This window comes from Leuresthes tenuis, unplaced genomic scaffold (genome assembly GCF_036924035.1).
Source record: "Leuresthes tenuis unplaced genomic scaffold, fLeuTen1.0.hap1 SCAF_24, whole genome shotgun sequence".
NCBI lineage: Eukaryota > Metazoa > Chordata > Actinopteri > Atheriniformes > Atherinopsidae > Leuresthes > Leuresthes tenuis.
The window spans coordinates 28,138,002-28,160,096 of NW_027325378.1; the positions used below are offsets into that span (position 1 = coordinate 28,138,002).

At 39.7% G+C, this 22,095-nt stretch overlaps 1 protein-coding gene across 1 annotated transcript in view; it reads right to left on the minus strand.

The window, feature by feature from the left end:
- LOC140284795 (uncharacterized) overlaps positions 1–22,095 on the minus strand; it is a 141,762-nt gene that overhangs the window by 86,147 nt on the left and 33,520 nt on the right. The window contains exons 3-12 of the mRNA XM_072378790.1: positions 21,873–22,009; positions 21,501–21,620; positions 17,863–17,979; positions 17,502–17,688; positions 14,834–14,999; positions 14,520–14,742; positions 12,877–13,050; positions 11,413–11,490; positions 11,272–11,283; positions 8,846–8,917 (exon numbers count right to left, since the gene is read on the minus strand). Of these exons, the coding sequence (XP_072234891.1) occupies positions 8,846–8,917; positions 11,272–11,283; positions 11,413–11,490; positions 12,877–13,050; positions 14,520–14,742; positions 14,834–14,999; positions 17,502–17,688; positions 17,863–17,979; positions 21,501–21,620; positions 21,873–22,009 (1,286 nt within the window). The remainder of the gene's footprint in view (positions 1–8,845; positions 8,918–11,271; positions 11,284–11,412; positions 11,491–12,876; positions 13,051–14,519; positions 14,743–14,833; positions 15,000–17,501; positions 17,689–17,862; positions 17,980–21,500; positions 21,621–21,872; positions 22,010–22,095) is intronic.

Below are 22,095 nucleotides of genomic sequence, written 5' to 3' on the forward strand. Positions count from 1 at the left end.
TTCATGTTTTGTTGCCTCACAACCTGTAATTAAAATGGATTGTTTGAGAGTTTGCAGCATTTCATTTACAGAACATGCCTACAACTATGAAGATGTAATTATTTTTTTTATATTGTGAAGCAAACAACAAATAGGACAAAATAACAGAAAACTTAAGTGTGCATAACTGTTCCCCCCCCCGTTAAAGTCAGTACTTTGTGGAGCCACCTTTGGATAAGTCTCTATGAGCTTGTCACATCTTGCCACTGGGATTTTTGCCCATTCCTCAAGGCAAAACTTCTCCAGCTCCTTCATGTTGGATGGTTTTCGCTTGTGAACAGCAATCTTCAAGTCTAAACACAGATTCTCAATTGGACTGAGGTCTGGACTTTGACTAGGCCATTCCAACACATTTAAATGTCCCCCCTTAAACCACTCGAGTGTTGCTTTAGCAGTATGCTTCGGGTCATTGTCCTGCTGGAAGGTGAACCGCAACCCCAGTCTCAAATCACAGGCAGACTGATACAGGTTTTGTTCAAGAATATCCCTGTATTTAGCACCATCCATCTTTCCCTCAACTCAGACCAGTTTCCCATTCCTTGCTGTTCAAAAACATCCCCACAGGATGGCGTTCTTGTGGTGATGGGATGTGTTGGATTTGCGCCAGACATAGTGCTTTGCTTGGCGGCCGAAACGTTCAGTTTTGGTCTCATCTGACCAGAGCACCATCCTCCATACATTTGGAGACTGGCCAACATGCCTTTTGGCAAACTCGAAACGTGCCTTGTTATTATTAACACTAAGTAATTGATTTTTTGGCCACTCTTCCATAAAGCCCAGTTCTATGGAGTGTACGGCTTATTGAGGTCCTATGAACAGATACTCCAGTCTCTGCTGTGGAACTCTGCAACTCCTTTAGAGTTACCTTTGGTCTCTGAGCTGCCTCTCTGATTAATGCCCTCCTTGCCTGGTCTGTGAGTTTTGGTGGGCGGCCCTCTCTTGGCTGGTTTGTAGTGGTACCATGTTCTTTCCATTTGAAGATGATGAATTTGATGGTGCTCCAGGGGATCATCAAAGATTGGTATATTTTTTATAACCCAACCCTGACTTACACTTACACCTAACTTGTTTGGAGAGCTCCTTGGTCTTCATGGTGTGATGCCTCTTGCTTAGTGGTGTTGCAGACTTCACTTAATTATGTGACTTTTGAAGGTAACTGGTTGCACCAGCACCTTTTAGCGGCTTCATAGCAAAGGGGTTGGATACATATGCACATGCCAATTTTCAGTTTCAATTCATTTTTTTTTAACATATATTTTTCTCATTTAATTTCACCAACTGAGACCATTTTGTGCAGATCCATCACATAAAACAAGATTTAAAAAAGTTTAAATTACAGGTTGGAATGTAACAAAACAGGCAAGGGGGGTGCACGGCACTGTATAGCTAAAACTTGTAACATTTTGGATCCTATTAATCCCCCCCCCCCAAAATCTTCTTGTTTAAGTTACATCAACACAATAGAAGGCATCAACACTATTTTTACGTAATATCTTTAGGCAGCTCTTTGGGCAGGATATCATTTTTTTCTTTTACTGGTATTCCTTTTCTTTTAAGTGTATACTTGTAAACGGTATTAGCCCTCCTGTTTGCAAAGAGAATCGGACAGAACAATGTCTCCTAACCCTGCATTATCAGTGAGCTGCACAGAGTGTGAGCGACTCTCTGTGAGGATAACACAGCTTGAGAAGAGGATTGAAACGCTGCAAGAAATTCCTGCGAGTGAGGAATTTATTTACTCTATTATAGCTCCTGTGCAGGCTGTGGAGTCTTCATGTGCCAGAGGACTAACTCAGACTTTTCTACGCGGGATCACAGCTGATGTGGAGCCTCACACTGCAGACCTGGCCGACACGCTTCCCTGGATGTGTCCTAATGACACTGGAATATCTGGTGAAGCTGCCAAACCGGGCAGTCTGACTGACATCTCCTACTGTAACAGTGTTGGTGCCAAACCAAAGTCATCAACCCCAGCCAGGACCTGGTCTCCTGTTGTCCATCACTGAGGAAAAATTAAATGAGCATGAAACCTAAACCTCCCGCACTCACTCCACCACCTGAAGTACCATTGCATAATAGATAAGATCCATTTATTCCAAATACAATGTGTGACAATGAATGTAGAGCAAAAATGAATGAAAACAAGAGAAATGGCCCCAAAACTCAACCAAGGGGTAACCAGAATATGAGGAGAAGCCCAAATCCCACAACCAAGGTGAGGACTACAGAAGAAATCGACACCTCCACTCAAAATGGAACAGATACCATTCTGATTGGTGACTCTGTAACACAGTATGTCAGAATGGCAAAGACAGAAAATATAAGTTTTTCTGATACATCAGTCAGAGAACTGATAGATATCTTGCCGACCATTCTGTCTACACATCCAGATGGCATGGAGATCATTATCCACACAGGGTCTTTTGATATTCTGAGAAGGAAGACTTTTCTCTACTGTTGGAGAGACTGTGTCACTATGGGGCACACCGTGTCTCCATTTCAGGCCCCATTCCTACTGTGGGTAAAGGAATTGAACTTTTCAGCAGACTTCTTGGCCTGAATTCATGGTTATCAAATGCATACATCGCCCATGGGATTAAGTTCATTGATAACTTTGATATCTTTTGGAACTGTAAGGAGCGTTTCAGACCTGATGGCGTGCATCCAAATCGAACTGGATGCAGATCACTTGGTGCACACTTACATCATGTTGTTGGGACGGCAAACCCAAACATAATTGTACAGACAAGGGTGAAGGACACAGCAGCGAGGAAAACAACCCTATATCTAACGGTAGCACGTACAACTCAGAATACAACAGAGACCAGTGTAAACTCCACAAAGCTCGCTCTACTTAATATTAGATCTCTGTCCAATAAGTCACTGTTAGTTCATGACTTCATATTTTCACACAATTTAGATGTTCTTTTCCTGACAGAAACATGGATTAACATAAAGCACAAATGCTACTGTTCTTAATGAAACAGCACCCCCAAATTTTAGTTTTATGGATAAATGCCAAAATGGAAGGAAAGGTGGGGGAGAAGCTGCCTTATTTAAAGATACATTCCAGTGTAAAGAGATCTCATTTGGTGATTTAACTTCTTTTGAATATCTTAGTTATATTTTTAAGGGTGTTCCTAAAATTCTGTTCTTAATCATTTACAGATCTCCAGGATACTGTGCAAGTTTTGATGAATTTTCTGAATTATTGTCTGTTATCTCGACTGATTTTAACCATTTTATCTTGAACGGGGATTTTAACATTCACATAGATAATATGACGGATGGTTATGCCAAAGAATTTTCTTCTGTGCCGGTTTTTGGCAACATGTAACAGAACCGACCCACCTTGGAGGTCACACTCTGGACCTGGTTATTTCTAAAAGTGTTGATATTTCTTCTGTTGTGCTTATTGATTTGGCCTTGTCTGACCATTTCTGTATTTTATTTGATTTATTGATTACTCAGAATGTTCAAACCAGCAGCTTCTCAGTTAAGAAGAGGTACATTAATGAGAAAAGAAGTGCTCAGTTTAGGGAGGCCATAGCTTTGTCATCAACAGTGAGCGCACAGTCGGTTGACGGATCATTTCAACTTGAGAATTTTGAATGTAAGTGGAGGAAAGCAAAGCTTCAGATTCACGATGAGCTGTACAAACAAAGCCTGCGTAGTTCTAACAATGAGCTGTGCAAGGCCAGAGAGCTGCATTTATCTAAACTGATTAATAAGAATACCAATAATTCTCTAACTCTGTTTGCTATGGTTGAAAAACTCACAAATCTTCCTAAACAGTTAAACCCAGACCTCCTCTCCACTGAGAAATGCAACGAATTTGCCAACTTTTATAGCCAAAAAATCAGTACAATTAGACTAAACATTCACACCTCACAGACCAACAAGAAAACTAATCTGTGTCTAAAGCCTAGAACTAACTCTGACGTTATGTCCCAATTTAATATTGTTGATTTAAAAATCCTGGAGGAAACAGTTCGGCATCTGAAATCAACAACTTGCACTCTGGACATAATACCATCTGCCTTTTTAAAACTGTTTTTACCTCAGTAGAAAGTGATCTCCTGCAAATAGCTCACTGGCATCAGGCATTTATCCCAAGTCACTAAAGACAGCTGCCATTAAGCCACTCCTAAAGAAGAGAACTCAAGATGCCTCTGTGATGAACAACTATAGACCTGTCTCTAACCTCTGTTTTATATCCAAGATTATTGAGAAAGTTGTATTTAACCAGCTCAATGACTTTCTGAATGAAAATGGAAGTCTTGATAACTTCCAATCAGGCTTCCAACGTCATCACAGCACTGAAACAGCTCTGGTCAAAGTGTTAAACGACATTAGGTTGAATACTGATTCTGGTTATGTTTCAGTCCTGGTTCTGTTGGATCTCAGTGCTGCGTTTGATACTGTAGATTACAGAATCCTGTTGCACAGGCTGGAAAACTGGGTTGGACTTTCTGGAGCGGTCCTTAACTGGTTCAAGTCCTATTTAGAAGGCCGGAGTTATTTTGTTACAATTGGCAGCTAAGAATCTGAGAAAGTGGCCATGACTTGTGAAGTCCCCCACAGGTCATTTCTTGGACCTCTTCTGTTTAAATTATATATGCTCCCTTTGGGTCAGATATTGCAGAACTTTAACATCAATTATCACAGTTATGCAGACGATACACAACTTTATGTGTCTCTGTCACCAGACAACTGCAGCCCAGCAGATGTACTGTGTCAGTGTCTGAAGGAAATAAACACCCGGATCAAAGAGAATTTTCTACAATTAAATGAAGACAAAACTGAGATCATTGTGTTTGGTAGCAAAGAGAATGGCAAAGGGTCAGCATTGTTAAATATCTTGAGACTGCCCTTACAATCACTGACCAAGTTTGTTAATTTGTCACGTGACAGCTACAGAGTCACTGTTGAGCTTTAAACAACAATGGCAGGGAGGATACAGACACAAGTCACCTTATTGTGTATTTGCTTTCCCAGGTTTTCACATGGTTTGAATTGTTTGTGGCATTTTGTGTATTGTATTTTGTCAGCTCAGCTGAAGCAAACTATGCTGCCTTCAGTGTTAAGTGTTTAGAACCGTGGCCATTTTGTGCAACGCCCACAGTAGGGCTACAGCGCCAGCTGCTGGAAAAATGAACGAAATGACTCGTTCAAAGATTCGTTCAAAATATCCAATTCAGTCAAAAGAGTGGAACTTCCCAACACTAGTGCATCGCGCCAACTTCATGGCTGTCATACGCACTTTTCTACAGCTGTTGATTCTTTGGCGACACTTAGAGGTGATGTTGGGCAACTGTTATGATAAATAAATGTGAGCATAATTTGTCCTAATGTAACGGAGTGAATGGTTGTCATTCCACTTGCGTTTATTGTTGTTGTGTGTGGTGTGTTGGCTCTTGGGCGTGTCCTCCTTAATGCTGGCGTGGTTACGTCATCAGTTGCATCTGATGGACGTCAGTATTGGGACGGATGCGTCCGAGGTAAGTCGGTTCCTTGTTAGCAGTTTGTATGCTAGTTATTTTTAAATTCCTTTATTAAGTATTTCCATTCCTTTGCAGCATGTGTGAGTTAATCGTGCCTGACCCGCATTCTCGTGTGTTATACAGGTAAATGTGTATTTTGTTCATTGTGTATATGTCAGTATTGGGACGGATGCGTCCGAGCATGTGTGAGTTAACCGTGCTTGACCAGCATTCTCATGTGTTATACAGGAGAGAATAAACGGCCGGTGCAGGCGAAACCAAAAAGTCTCAATTACTAACAAAACACAACGCAGGGTATCATTAAAGAGAAGTACCAAGGGCTGGCATGGTTACACTCAGACTGAGTGATGTACACATTTGAGACACATGAACAATTAACACACCCATGTGTCTGTAGTTACATGAGTGGATGTAAAAGCATGTGCAAAGTGTTGCAATGCATATCATTAAAAACAATGGCTGCTTTAACGGTATTAGAAGACATTGTAAATGGTGTAGTTGGAAGAGAATGTGTGTTAAGAGACGGACTATTTGCTGGCACACGATGACAACTGGCTCATCAGCCGAGGGCAATCCTCATGGAACTGAGCTGAGGCCGGCGTTGGAGCGCGACACAGCGAGGGGCCTTGCGCTGCTTGTGCCACAGGTGACGTGCACACTGGGGTTTAAGCAACCGGGGCACTCCAGAGGCAGCTGGCCAACCGATTGGGACTGTGCCAGTCGACCCTGAGTCGAGCCATGCCAGCCGAGTGGGACGGAATTATCTGGTTCTCAGCAGGTATATCAAATTCCCATAATGCAGTTGAACAGGCCAACATTGAAGCGCAATTTGAAGCGAGAGCTGGTTTTCCTAATGTAATCGGAGCTATCGACTGCACACACATTGCTGTAAAAGCCCATCACATGATGAATTTGTATATCAACAGGAAACATTTTCATTCCATCAATGTACAGATCGTATGTGATGTGCAAATGCTTTGTGGAGGTGGCCTGGTTCAACGCACGATTCATACATTCAGTAACAGAATTGTTGGGAACAGACTACAAGCTGGCACTGTGCGCGATGAGTGGCTTCTTGATGAGTAACTTTATTCGTTTAATTGTCCTAATATTATTCCCCGTGAGTTGCACTGAGCATGTGCGCCCCCAGTTTCTATCCCGTCTTCACAGCATCATAGTTGGTGGTTAGAGTTAGTAACTTGCTGTTTTTTGCTGGTTAAACTACAGCTCAAGTTCTTTCTAACAAGCCCCTGATCGTCTCTGTGTGCAAATGTTAATAACCCCGTGCCTAAAGTGTGAAATCTCTTAATCAGCCTCACCTTTTCCCCGGCGCACTTCTGCACTGATTACTGTATGAACACGTTTGTTGTGAGTTACACAAATACAGGTATTTACCTTTAATCAGAGTCACCCACACACCCACACCCAGCACCCCTGAGAGAGCAGTGTCACCCATAATTGTTTTGGCCACACTTCGGTGGTGGGCAGCCAGTCTCCGCTTCACATCCACCTTAATATCGGACCACTTCTTTTTCTCCTCTGCTTGTGTGAGCTTCTCAGACTCCACAGCATTAAAGACCTCGCTCACGCTCTCCCACCCACTCCTCTTACATTTGCTGCTTATATTGTAGGCCAGCGTGCCAAAGAGCACATTTTTGGCCTCCACTTCAGAAAGTAGCACCTCCATCTTGCTTTCCGTTAAGTTATTCTCTTTTCCGTCTTACTCATTCTTTTTTCTTTATTTTCGGATCGTGCAGAGAGTGGACTCGCAGGTGCAGGGCTCATTTAAATATGATTTGCATATTTAAGTAGGGGCGTGGACCGGGAGGAGTCGGGTACTCCGACATGTGCGCTCAATTCCACTTTGATTGGGATGTACAAACGAAATGTGCTTGGATTCATGCGTGTGCACACATTGATACATCCAGATAATTTTGTACGTTGGAGGGCATTTTGGTTTGAGCATACGCCATGTTTCAGTAGGAAATCCACGCAAGTCTTTGTACATGAGGCCCCAGGAGAAACTCATCCACGCGTTCATCTCCAGTAGACTCGATTACTGTAATGGGCTTAACTGGACTTCCTAAAAAGAGCATTAAACTGTCACGTAGGGAATTCACAGAGAGGACTGGCACGCAGAGCACAGGAGTAAGCTGACAAAACTTTTTTCCACAAAAAACAGGGAAATCCCGGGGAACAAAAAGCGCCTCAAAAAAGAGGGATGATCAGAAAAAGGCTAAATTAACTAAGGAGCTATGAAATACAAAAAGTCAACCAAAAATCACTTTTACAAGGAACTAGACAGACTTGACTATGACAATGTTGCTTGTGTACAGGACGACACACTGGCACAGGACAAAGGGAGACGCAAACTATAGGCACAATTGGAGTGAAATGGGGAACAGGTGGACACAATCAGGAATCGGGGAAGACAATCAGACTGGTGACACATGAGGAAGGGCAAGAGGAGAGTTAATTTCCAAAATAAACCAGGAAGTCACAAAACAAACGTGGAGACAGGACAAAAACTCAACTTCACATTACCGGTGTGACATAAATGTCTGCAGCTCATCCAGAACGCTGCTGCCAGAATTTAACCAGGACTAAGAGATCTGAACACATCACACCAGTTTTAAAATATTTACACTGGCTTCCAGTCAGTCTTAGAATAGATTTTAAAAGTCTGCTGATGGTTTACAAATCCCAGAATGGTTTAGGCCCAGAATACATCTGTGATATGTTCAGAGAATATAAACCCAGCAGAGCTATTAGATCCAAGGACTCAGGTCAGCTGGTCCAGTCCAGAGTCCAGACTAAACCTGGAGAAGCAGCATTTAGCTGTTATGCTGCAAACAAGTGGAACGAACTGCCAGAGGAGATTAAACTGTCACCAAATGTAGACATTTTTTTAATCCAGGTTAAAAACATTTCTTTTCTCATGTGTCTATGCATGAAATCTGCACGGTATCTTTTGACTTATCTAGACTGTTGCTTGTTTTATTCCTTTCTCTATATATTCTTTTATGCATTTTTAATGCTTCTTCCACTCCCTGCTGCAGTGCTTTTATTTTATTTAAAGCACTTTGAATTGTTTTGTACATGAAATGTGCTTTACAAATAAACTTGACTTGACTATACTGATATCTCATACAATAAATCAAGAAACAGAAAGGTGCATATTAAAGTCAGCAATGTATTTTTTGTATTAGTACTGCAAAAAACCTTACAGACCAATTCAAAATCGTTTCAGGGGAAAATGGTAAGTCATTTATCAAATCAATTTGTCTGTGTGGGTTTATTACCATGCGTCCTGGTGGGCCAATTACTTTGTTGCAGTCTTCTTCTTCTAATGTTGCTGTTCGATTTAAGGGACACTGAGGACACACAAATATGCAAAGATTAACAACGTAAGGTAATAGCCATTGTTATTTACACTATAACACCCCAGTGCTTAAACAAATGGGCTACTTGCCAGCAATACAAACCCTACCAATTAATTTCATGATTTTTCTTTTCAAAAAGGTTCATAAAATCCCATAGCTCAGTTCAAAATCCCTATATAAATATTATATGATACAAAGCACCAACAGTTGTTTCTTTCTCACTGCACTGACTGCCACAGAGTTTCTTCCACCAAAAACTTAACCAAACAAAATAAAGTGATAAAACTACCTCCCAAGGTACTTTTAGTCCCAAAAGAACCGAGTGTAAATTTTAAGAGAATTTGGTTTGTATATATAACCTTTAGATGGGAAACAGCACAGGATTTGTTCTACTGTGTCATTATTCATTGAACAAAAACTAAGCCAAATGCAGAAGCAGTGTCTGTAAAACTAAGTACACCCTATGATCCAGTTGATGTAGAAATAACTTTAGCAGCAATATCTTGAAACCAATGTTTTCTCTATGTCGTTATCAAGCTCTTAAATCGATGTGGAAGAGTTTTTGTCCACTCTTCTTTAAAACGTTGACTCCAGGTTTGTGGTCAATCCTTCATCCATATCTCTTGTGAGCTCATGCAACAGAAGTTCAATCGAGTTGAGATTTGAATTTTACCTGGACCACTGCAACACCTTGAATCTTGGTTTCCAGCCATTCTGTTGTAGACTATCTGGTGTGCTTGAGATCATTGTCCTGCTGCATGACCCAGCTTCACCCAAGTTTTGTTGTTGGACAGATGGCCTTACATGTCACTCAGGAATACTTTGGTATACAGAGGAGACCCTTCTTAACAGTTGGTGTGAGGTCTTTGGTTTTCATCCAATGTGATGTTTTGCATCATAACCAAAGACCTCCATTTTGGTCTTGTCTGTCCAAAGAACATTGTTCCAGAAGTCTTGTCATTTATTGTGATGCCAGTTTGCAAACCTAAACCCTTCTGATGGGTTTGGTTTTTGTTATTGTTGTTTTTTGAAAGAGGATGCTTTCTCCAGGCAACCCTTTCAAATAAGCCTTACTGGTTTGATTTTCTTTTTTTTTTTCTAATTAGACAGTCATGAAATTTTATGAACATTTAACGTGCTAACTGAGGCCTGTAGAGTCTGAGATGTAGCTCTTGGGTTTTTTTCAGTTTCCCTGAGCATTGCACGGTCTGACCTTGGGGTGAACTTGCTGGGATATGCTGTCCTGGGAAGATTGGTTTTAAAGAGGTGGTCTTTTTCTGATGATCAGTTAATCAAGTGTATTTTATTAGCAGCAATTTCAAGAAAATACATGGCATAAATTTGGAGGCGTTTGGAGATATAGACTATAGACTGCATATAAAAGGTGAATGTAGCCACTTGGTTTCAAAAGTAAAGCTAATGAATGAGTGCCTTAATCACATCTGACTAAAATACATTATCTTGACTTCACACACTAAATAATAAGTCACATGAGAAATAATTGTCCAGATGTAGTTTTTTAAATTTATTCTCACTAGTCTGTCTCCTCATGGTCATATTGAAAATAATCCCATGATTAAATTGCTATCAGACCTAAGTCATTTTGTTCAATCACATCGATCCTTTTGTCCATATAAGGTGACGAAAAAACAGGCCAGAGACAGCTAAATGCTGAATTTGAGACTTCAGAACACCAGTCCACAGATCAATGATGACTGTGCCTACGTTTATCTTTTTGCAAAGCATTCTATGGGATTGAACCATTTACAATGGCAATTCCAAATAAATTGGAGCATGTGTAAAATATATATACAAACTAAACATAATGATTTTGAGATCTCATGAATCAACATTTCAGGCACAACAGACTCTCGCTTGATGATGTCATGTATTATAGATGGTGCAATATTCAAGGTCTTTGTCTGTAGACAAATTTTTCAGATCGCTGAACCTATGCTCATCATTAATTCAGAGTCTACCTGTCAAAGATGCTATTTCTATACCCAATTATGTTGATGATCTGTTGCCAATTGATCTAATTATTTCCTCCAGCTGTTTGATACTTAGTACCACTTCCTTTTCCAGACCCCTGTCCCAACGTTTGTGAGACATGCGTTGCTGCCATCAAATTCAAAATGTGCTAATATTTTTCATGAAACAGTAAAATCTTTTACTTTAAACATTTGATATGTTTCTTATATTCTATGTTTAATTTTGATTTACAAGATTAGCAAATTGTTGCATTCTACTTTCATTCACATTTTAATGCAGTGTCACATTTTTTTGGAATTTGGATTGAATTAGCAAAATTGGATTAAAATGTGCAAAAATGTATTTATGCTTACCCTTTCATCATCCTGTATATCATAAAAGAAAGAAAAAAATGGAATATGATCATCATAGTTGCAACATCGTATATGCAGCCATTTACAGACCTTTGAGAATAACATATGGCCTTTGAGTGGAGATGGCAGCAGAAATCTTACCACAGAGTAGATTTCACAAGCTGTTTCTCTTTCACTCTGATGGGGATCACAGTAAACACGCAGCTTCTGAAGCTCCACCTGCATCAAGAGAACATGAACAATTTCAACATGTCAGTACGGCATCTTTAAAAGATCCGTTCCCCATCTTTTGATGCACCGTTTTGATTTTTTACTTTATGATATAATAACTTGAAAATTTCTGAAGAAATTTTGATGGGTGCCAATGGAGCTATTGCCCACTGAGACACCTACTTGTTCCTAATCTAACATGAAATACATTAAATGAAACAGATAAAGTAGAGAGATAAGCTCAAATGTAGTTTGACATATGACATACTAACTTGTTATGGTGAAAACTGCCTGCTTTAAGCAGCATGATGGAGGGACAGCACACAGAAGCACTGTGTAAGCCAGAGACAGACACAGAGAAGAACAGGTTGTGCCACTATCTCACAGTAAGTCCTTCTCTTAAAGGACCGGTGTTACACTCTGCGACTGGTGAGAAAAACGTGTTGCCTGCTAATGCTATCCCTCTATCAGACCAAATACAAACAACCTTTAGCCTTACGTAGCTAATGTTAGCTTTTATTACCACGCAGGGTAATAAAATATATTGCAGAACAACTAACAGTGACATTCACTGCAAGTTATCTTTTCACAGAATATCTAACCAAATGTAACATTTATCTATAATTTATATCTCTAAATGTAACCTCATAAATTGAGAAGGTGGTTTCACTCGATGGAGAAGACATCGTGACACATTTAAGTGATGGATGTGTTGGGTAGTGTGTGCTGCACACACACCATAGTTTCTCCGAAGCGTGGAGTGTTGCGTTCACAGCGCAATCGCAAATTACAGAACCTAGCACATACCGTTCAAACGCACTCGGAAACAGAATCTGACAAACAGCAGCTCTTACACATTGCTCCTTTAACACAGTCGCACATAGAGTCTACATACAGACACATGAAGGAAATACATAGAAATATCTACATTTAATGAAGCAAACACATATCCACACAGACAAACATTGTGAGGACATCCTCAGTCTGAAAATTAAAGTAAAAGCCTACATTACTGACAGGAACATACCAACAGGATGACCACTTTAGACGAATTTACAAAATAAAAGCATGTCTTAGTTTAAGGAATATACTAAGACCAAGGCCTCTTAAGTCATATTTTCACGTTAAATCCCTTGTTTCCTTACAGTAACATACTAAAAGGAAGGCTTATTCACTCCCATTTTAAAATAAAAAACCCAGTTGAACAAACAAGTAATTGTCACAGCTATGTTATACATGTTTCACTATCAAAGTAAAATATTTCACAGGTTTACCTCAAGGGGGGATTTTTGTTCTGAGTCTGTCTGCCTCTGTCTGACTTTTTTTCTGTGAACCAAGCTCACACACACAAACACAACCTTTCTCTCTATGAGATGTTGAAGTTTTGCTACTCACCGGCACAGTGATGTCTGTCCCTGGCTTCTTAGCAATCTGTGTCTTTCCATTGATGTAAATAGGCTCCGTGGGCTCCAACATTGCTTCCTGGATCAGTTGATCATCAAGGAAACTGAAGATCTGTCGAGGCCTCACCAGGAGCTTAAGCTGATGCCATCTCCCATCATACAGAGCCTGTGGGAGAAGATGCATTTTATTATTACAGACTTATTTCAAAGATAAAGATCCATTAATTGTGAAACTGAAATAAGCTTTGCTCTAGCCACTGTTTATGAGCAATTATTGACTAGTCTACTAGTTTATTTTATTCAGATGATGGGGACATCACCAACTTAAGTAATTCATCTGTGGAGGAAACTGGATTTCAGTAAAGCCCCCTCAGACTGCTGGCCTACTCTCTTTCCTGCCAGACCTCAGGACTGAGGTCTCCCAGCATCAGTGCAACACAGCTAAGCATAGGACATCCTTTCCTCTGAAAGTGCATCATACTGAAAACAATGTTGGACGCCATCGTCCCTTGCTCAGACGCGGGTCCCCGGGACCTCCCCCTGGAGCCAGGCCCAGGGGTGGGGCCCGGCAGCGAGCGCCTGGAGGCCGGGCCTGTGCCCATGGGGCTCGGTCGGGCACAGCCCGAACACACGACGTGGGTCCCCCATCCGACGGGCTCACCACCAGTGGGAGGAGCTGGCTAGCTCACTTTGCACCCGACTTCTGGAAAAGCAGCAGATAATGGCTGGATGGGTGCATCATACGGATGAGTCTTTTCCAAGGTTTTGTGGTGTTATGTTTAGAAAATAAGGTTAATTTGAGTTGAGTTGATGTTGGTTGTGACCTTGCATGCAAATTAACTTTCTGTCGTGTATCCTTTTTGGAAACCAGAACTCTCCAGGTAGCACATGTGATGGAGGGCATTGGGTGCTTTTTTTTTAAAGATTGTCCTGGCAAGTCCCACAAGATTATTACCTACTGAGTTATTTCTTCAAGTACAACACATACATTATCTAGTTTCCACCACAGATATGGTTCAGAAGAGGAGACATTTGTCACATTACATTCTCACTAGTTCAGCAGAATATTGAACATAACTGGTCATGACATATATACCGCTGCTATTTTGACTCTCTATAAGTCATCTCAGCCAGACTCATTCATAGCAGCTAACAAGGAAAAAAAGCTGAGATTGGAAGAGAAGCAATAAAAACAGTTATTTCTTTGAGTGGCACAGCACAATTCACTCCTGATGTTCCACAGCATATGCTGTGATATTTACATTCGGAAACAGCTTTAATGTACTCACCACTGTGTAAACATTAACACCGTGTTTAAATGATATTCAAAAAAATAGCGTGTCTAAAACCAGACTTTTAAAATACATAAATATTTCAATGAAAAACTAAATTCAAAACTTATATATTTTGGGTCTCTTGTGGATCAGTTTAGAATGTGAGATAAGGGATCTCCTTAAGAGTCACTATAATCTCTTTATGTCGAGTCATTACTTTTATTTTGAAATGATTAACATAAACAGGTTACATCCTGGTTTTATTTAAATATCTTAATATTCTTTTTCAGATTTTGAACATGGAGGCAAACCATTGTGACTGATTTATGATTAATCAAACTGGACAAATTAGGCAACTAACCTGGAAGCCAGTCGTAAAGATGACTCTCTGCTCCTGTTCTGTCATGCTGGTGGTGGTGAAGATGATAGTTTTGTCTTTTCCACTCAGTGTCACAGCAGCCTGGATTTTCTTATCCTTTGACAGAATCCTCCAAAGATCAAAAATCACATTTCCAGAGGTTGCCTTCAGGCGCAGAGTGGCTACAAATACGTATGATGGAGGGAGGCCCTCTGGGAAAATTTCTCTAATACAAACATGAAGTAAAACAATACCAGTTATAATCTAACAGATGTCCATGAGGATTAAATAAATCACTCTTTTACACAACATGATACCTGGTTTTCTCAGTAATGTCTGTGGAGGCAGTAAGAGCATAGGCTGTCTCAGAAACCAGAGAACCAACAGTCTTCCTGGCCTTCATCTGAACGTTCATGCCTATCATCAGCTCAAAGCCTTTCTCGTCACGAGATGCCACTGGGATTCGTGTAGGGCAAACAGACTCTAGACAGATAAAAGTCAGTCATAGATCAATCCTCTAACCGAACATTTGAAGCTATAATTATGTCCTATAATTACCATAATTTTTTAAGATTTTAATTACAATCACAATAATAATAGTAATAATCCTCATTATTAGCATTATGATTATATTATTGTTGTCATGGTTGTTTCTGTAGTCATTGTTATTACAACATAGTTTGTATCAGGCATTTAAAGTTTAAAACTTAAAACTAAGTGAGTGCCTCAGGCTCATGAAACTCAGGAGGCAACGAGGAAGAGGAGGAACCATCATGGAAAGATAAGACTCTGCAAAGAATGTAATATCGACAGAAGTGGCTGATATCGAAAAGACCTATCGCTGTCTCAAAAACGGTGGTCTGAAAGACGGACCATAGGCGTGAAAAACGGAGGAGAAAGTTGAAAAGATGTGGGAAGGAAAGACACCAGTGGTAATTGGACCAGGGCCGTCAGTCCCAAACTTGGAAGAATGTGCAGAGATCATAGTATCTTAGGAACACGTGTATGTGTGTGTGGCTATTTATATATTTTGTGATCAGTTTAGTCCGTGGCATAGAAACACCAAAAGTCTTTGTCTGGAAAGACTTAATACAATCGGTTTGCGGCAAATCAGTGTGTCAGTTATATTCACAAAAAATATCTGAAACTGAATAAACAGTCTTTGCAATGAACACATTCTTCTTTGGTCAATAGTCCAAATGTTTTTAGTATGTAACAGTACATGTTAATCATTCATACATCTGTCCCACAGACAATGAAGCGATGTGTTCAACCCACATGTATAGAAGCTAAATTTCAGGCAGTTGTAGCTCAGGGGGTAGAGTAGCTGTCCTGCAGTTGCTGAATACATTGGTTCAGTTCCCATGTCTACTGTAACGTGGCTTGTAAGAGAGGATTTGGATGTATGTGTAATACAGAGTCATAAAACTGACATCCAGGAAAGCTGTTTTGACAACGTCAATAAATAATTTCATGACGGTTTTTCACTGACATCTGTAAAATGTCCAGCAGCAAACAGATCTGGTCTCTCTTGAATCTTGATTACTTCACCTTACATTGGCATTTGTGAACCTTTGGCTTATTTTAGATAAAAAAGATTATTTGTAATATGTTAAGTTAGCTGTTTGATTTCTGTCATCACTGCTGCCTCTCTCCTGTATACACTGTAAACCCCAACAGTACTGCTAACTTAAAAGAAATATGGGCTCAGAAATCTAAACCAGCTAATAAGTTAACAAAGTATTTAACTATTAAGTGCTGTTAACTATTAATGTTGTTTTAATTTTATGTGGATCAATTTTTCTGAGTGAACCTAAATCATAACTTCTGAGTGAACGGAGGGACGTGACGTATACGTCAATGACGTCACGATGTTGAGGCTCGGACTTTCTAATCTAAACAATTCAAGATGGCTACCGTTTGGCGAGCGAGAGGAATTTTGAAGTAACAGAGGAAAACTTTTCATTTACTATGGGTAAGTCAGAAAACTGAAGTGAATACAAACACATTCGTAGCGCCGTTATAGAGAAATTTGTGCTGTATTCCTTATTTTTATTTTCAATATGAAGAAGCAGTTTGGCTCGTTACTGTTGCACTAAGTTATCTACCTGAAGAGTAACGTTATTTCTATGAATGTAATTAGTAACTTGGAACACTGCTGCTGTCCCCTCTTATAAGTGCTTTGTTCTGATCAGTAAAAAGTTTGCAAAATGTCGGTTGTAAGTCGTCAGGCGCAGTAAAGTTAACAGGAAGGCTACCATTCATTTAAATTGGTACGCGTTGGCGGCTAACGCATTGAAGTTTGAATTGGACCGTTAGGAGCTGCTCGTCAGCCTGTTACCGTACAGACAGTCAAGCGCAGCATCTCAAGTGAAAACCTTCAGGGTGAGCAGCAATAGAGCTTAAGCAGGAGGAAGGTAAGAGAGAAAGTATGATACAATAGTAATATATATTATAAAAAAAAAATCAATTACCATCAGGTAGATATATTAATGCAGAGAACAACATTTCCTTATGACAGTACAAATATTTGAAAAAGTACACATATGCAAGTTGAGTAAATGATAAACACACTCCAAACACATTTAGTGTTTGACAGATACACTCTTCAACTGATGGCCCTGTACAGAGAGAAGGCCTCACGGACAGGCAACACAGCAGAGGCACTCCGAGATATCTTCAGGATTTATGACTGCCGTGTGAGTTTGAGATTAACTTTGCTGTGAGCACAGTGATGGTTATTATTGATCATTTTATGATTATGTAAACTGAACTGGCTTGATGTGCTGGTAAATCTTTCTATAATGATAATTATATTTTGGTTCTCAATCTAGGAACAACATGATGAACTTTCTATTTTTCTTTGTGAGGTAGTTCCAGACCTCCTGTGGTTAAAGAACATAGCTGTCAATAATGTTACCGTTAAAACTTACAGCATAAAAAAAAACTTGAATAAAGAAAATAAGTGGGTCTTCACTCACTGACCTTCACATAGCTTCTGCTCCATGGAGTCTTTTATACGGTCAATGGTGGTATAATCCTCAGCATACAGGACATACGTAGATGATGGTTTATTAGCAATCGATATCAGCTCTGAGGTGGTTATCTCACTGCCAACGCCCACAGCAAACACTGTAATACCCTGAGCTCGTGCCTCCATGCTCGCATCCACCTGAGTAAAAAAGGTAAGTTGTGGTGAAAATGAGCCTTTTACAGAGGGCTTCCACACCCAACATCATTTCTTACTGTGGACCAGATAGTGTTTGTAAGCCTTCTGAGGCCCTCTAAAACTGCCACTGGGATTTAGATCCACCCAAATAATTATGACAGGTATAGCTACACTTACCACATCATCCTGAGATTTGCCGTCAGTGACCACAACGGCAATGCGGTTCTTGACCTGGCTGGCCCGCTGGGAGGCAGAGAATACATGATCCACAGCAAACTTGATGGCCCTGCCCGTCTGCAAAAAACAATTCATTAGTTTTAGAGGGTTGTTTGTGTGGTTGCACAGCGGCAGATGCACCTGTGGTCATCTTTCCATAACCAGCCTCAGCCTGCTGCACTTTATTAGTTTCTTGGATTTGAATGAAGATCTGGAGGTAGGGATTTTGTACAGGAGATTTTGTTGTGTGGTTTAAGAGGTTTTCTATCTGCCATCTGTGTTTTAATCAATTCTGAACTCGTGCTTGAAATTATATTTTTAAATACTGTTTGATACTCTAAATTCTAAACCACAATGCAACTTCACTGATGTCAAAACAGTGTATCCCCACATTCCTCCAACACTGGATTCCAGCAGAAAGGCCCATATAAATTCTTTGTTTTATTCATAGTTCTTATTCTGAAATTATTGAGAATATTCTGACAAATTACCTTGAAGATATGAGGGATTTTTGACTAAGATGAAATATGATACAGTTGGTTTTACTTGCATCTGTTTTTGTAGTATTGTAGCAACATAGCAGGAAAAAGATTACATATGTGCAAGTGCTCTGCTGGGATTCTAATTTAATTCTCCTAGACAAAAGAAAGAAAACTTGTTGCTGTCATGACCAGGCAGAGCACAGATGCACGGTATTTAGGGTACAATAGTCTTTATTAGTAAGACTGTAACTCTCCAAGGCAGAGAAATAAATACCAGCTATCAAAATTATCTAGAACACACTTCTTCCAATAAATAAATAGGAAGAAGGCTATAAAAATGATCAAAACAAAAGGTCACTCCACTCTTGGAGGAAAACAAAAGACTTTTAACTTTATCCAAAATAATTGACGGAGGCAACATCACAAAAACACTCCTTATAAACTGGAGGCACTATGAAAAGTTTATCAAAACCAAAGTCACTCCTTACGGAGGAAACAAAAGACTATGCAAACTTTAAAAATTAAACTAAATCTATGGCACAAAATCTTACAAAATCAAAATCATTCTCTAGGAGGAATACAATGGAGCAGAACGCTATGGCTTGGAACTATGGCGAGGCTAGAGTGAACGTACGAACACGAGGGCAGAAACGAACACACTGGCACACGACAAAGGGAGACGCAGACTATAAGTACACATGGAGGGAAAAGGGAACAGGTGGAGACAGTTGGGAATCAGGGAAGACAATCAGACTGGTGACACATGAGGAAGGGTAAGTGACCTGAAACGAGAGGAGAGTTAATATTTCAAAATAAAACAGGAAATGACAAGACAAAGAAACCCAACAAAATAAGACAAACCCCACACTTTCACCGAGGTGTGACAGTTGCTTTGTTGTTGAGCTAATGCTTACATCCTAACAAGTGATTTTTTTTTTTTAATAATTTGTTTAAATAACTTATATAAGACTAGTGGAATATTCTAGCATTTTCATTGACATTTTTTTATATTCCCTCAGTAACTGAACATTATGGATACATTAACTCTTCTGACAGAAATTATCGGCAGGAATGAAAACAGCGAAAGATTCAGTCAGGTTATTTATTTTGGTCGACTTTTTTTTCCACCATCACCTTTATAATAGCCAGAAAGATTTCATACAACTCCAAGTCCAAATAGTTATGATGCAATGTAAAATGTAATTTAAAGAATGCAATGATTTGCAGCTCTCATAAACCAATATCTATCCTTCACACTAGAACATAGAAAACATATCAAATGCTGAAATTAAGACTTTTTCTATTTAATGAAAATGCTTTGCTCATCTTCAATCTGATGGCAGCAATACATCTCTAAAAGTTGGGACAGGTCCACGTTTACCATGTCCATGTAGCATCCCCTCTTCTTTTAATAACAGTCTGTACACATCTGGGAACTGAGGAGACCAGCTGACCAGCTAAATGAGCTTTGGTCCAGAAAAGACCTTCTCTGCATGACTTGCATCTGTGGATGTTACAGTGAGCTGTGTTCACAGACAAGGATTCCTGAGCCCATGCAGTGAGTTCCAGGACAGAATGATGTCTGGTTTTAATGCAGTTTTTGTAGGTTGTTGAACATCTGTTCATCTTTAGTTCTGGGAGACTCTGCCTCTCTAAGATAGATAGATTGATACTTTATGTCCCAATGTCTGTCAATTATGTCTGCCCCAAATGGTGACAGAAATTATTTTTCAACAGACTCAAAGACATCACATTTAAAATGTTAAAAACAGAGTAAAAACGTACAAGGGGGGCCAAGATGTTTGGCCAGTAGGACTTTATACCATCTGCCTGATGGCAGCAGCTGAAAGGAGTGGTATAGTAGGTGGGAGGGGTCCCCGATGATCTGGGTGGCTTTCCTGGTCACCCAACAGCAGTACAGCTCAGACAGGGGTGTTTGGGGTGAGGTCATTATTTTACTGGCCTGATTAGTTATGCAGGAAGGTTTTTTATGTTTGATGGTGAGGTGGCTATACCAGGGAGAAATGTTGAAGGTTAGTGGTCTACAAATCGCTGCTCAAATCCATTCTCACCTTCAACATTTCCTGCTTTTCCTGCTTTCCAATGGTGCTCTTTTTATATTCAATTATGTCACCACCAATTGCCAATTTACCTGACTGATGTTCATCCAGATGTTTCTCTCTACCACTTATTTTTCCAGCCTTTTGTTGCATTTGTTCCAACTTTTGAGATGTGTTGCTGCCATAAAATTTATAAGCTAATTATTATTTATGAAATAGTAAAATGGTTTTGTTAATACAATATTGTTTTATGAGATTTGCATGTCATTGCTTTCTATTTTTATTTCTATTTTACACAACACTCACAACTCTTTTGGAAATGGGGTTTTACTTTAATTTGATTTGCATTTAAAGTCATGCGGAAAAGAAAGTACACTTTTTCAGCCCTAAATTTTGATGTGTCAGGATATGATGGAAAAAAAAAATCTTGTCATGTCTTACAATGAGGTTAATAGAACCACAGATGAACCACAACATGATACATTATACCGTAAATATCAATTTACAAAAACTGAGCCAACGTTAAGAGGGTAAACTGCAGCCAGGTGCTGTTAATCAGATGTACTTGATCATCAGCAAGTAAGATCACCTGTTTAAAAGCTGTCCGTTTGACCATTTTTTGGTCAGCCTCTGGTGTGTGAATGTCTGTGAACCACTGTGAGGCCTGTAACTCTGTTGACTAAGAAGTGCTGTGTGTGTGAGTGAATGGGTGAATGTGGCTTGCACTGCAAAAACACTTTGAGTGGTCACCTAGACTAGAAAAAAGCATAAAAGTACAGTCCATTTACATCTTGATTCTGCATTCTTGGTTCAGCTCTTGTTAACTAAATTAGTACACAGTGTAATATGTCATGTGTTGTTGCTCATGTGAGGTTCTTCTTTTTTTTTTTTTTACTTATTTTAAAACCTGGTAAGGACCAGATGTTTTTTTGTTAAGTTCTGACATGTAAAACCATTTGTACTGGTGGTGTAATCTGCATAAGCATCCTATATTTTAACTCAGTACACTTATGTAAATTAGGACTCATAGCTGTAGCAAAGAAACCTCCTGTCTTGCCTGTGTGTTTCCTCCCAGATAGGTGATGCTCCGTATGGTCTCAATGAGCTTTGCCCCTCCATGGTGCTCCCCCAGAGATATCTCTAATCGAGGTGTGTCACTGTATTGGATCACAGCCACCTATAGCAAACACGGTTAAAACTTGTACAGGTTTCTAATACAGTCAGGTTTCACTGATACAGGTTTCTGATGGCCTTTTACACAAGGAAATGACCAAAACTTTGAATAGTGTTTTTTCTATGTACAAGCTTACACCAGATTTCTTAGGGAAAATAACCAATTCTAGGGAAGAGATTGAAATAGTACAGGCAAATCTGTTAGAGAACTATAGTATTTCAGCAGTATAAGTCAATATGATGTGGATCTTATTACCTGTGTATAAAGGGGACTGATGTCAAACCCACTGGAAATGTTAATAAGCCAGTGCTTGGCCGTGTCAAAGTCAGAGAAGCCAACACTCCACGAACCATCAACAATATAAACCAGGTCATTTACCGCTGTGCTGCACCCTGTACACATATGATAGCAGATATAGACACATACACACACACACACGTACACACAAGATAATGAAAAAGAACTTCAAAATTTAAGA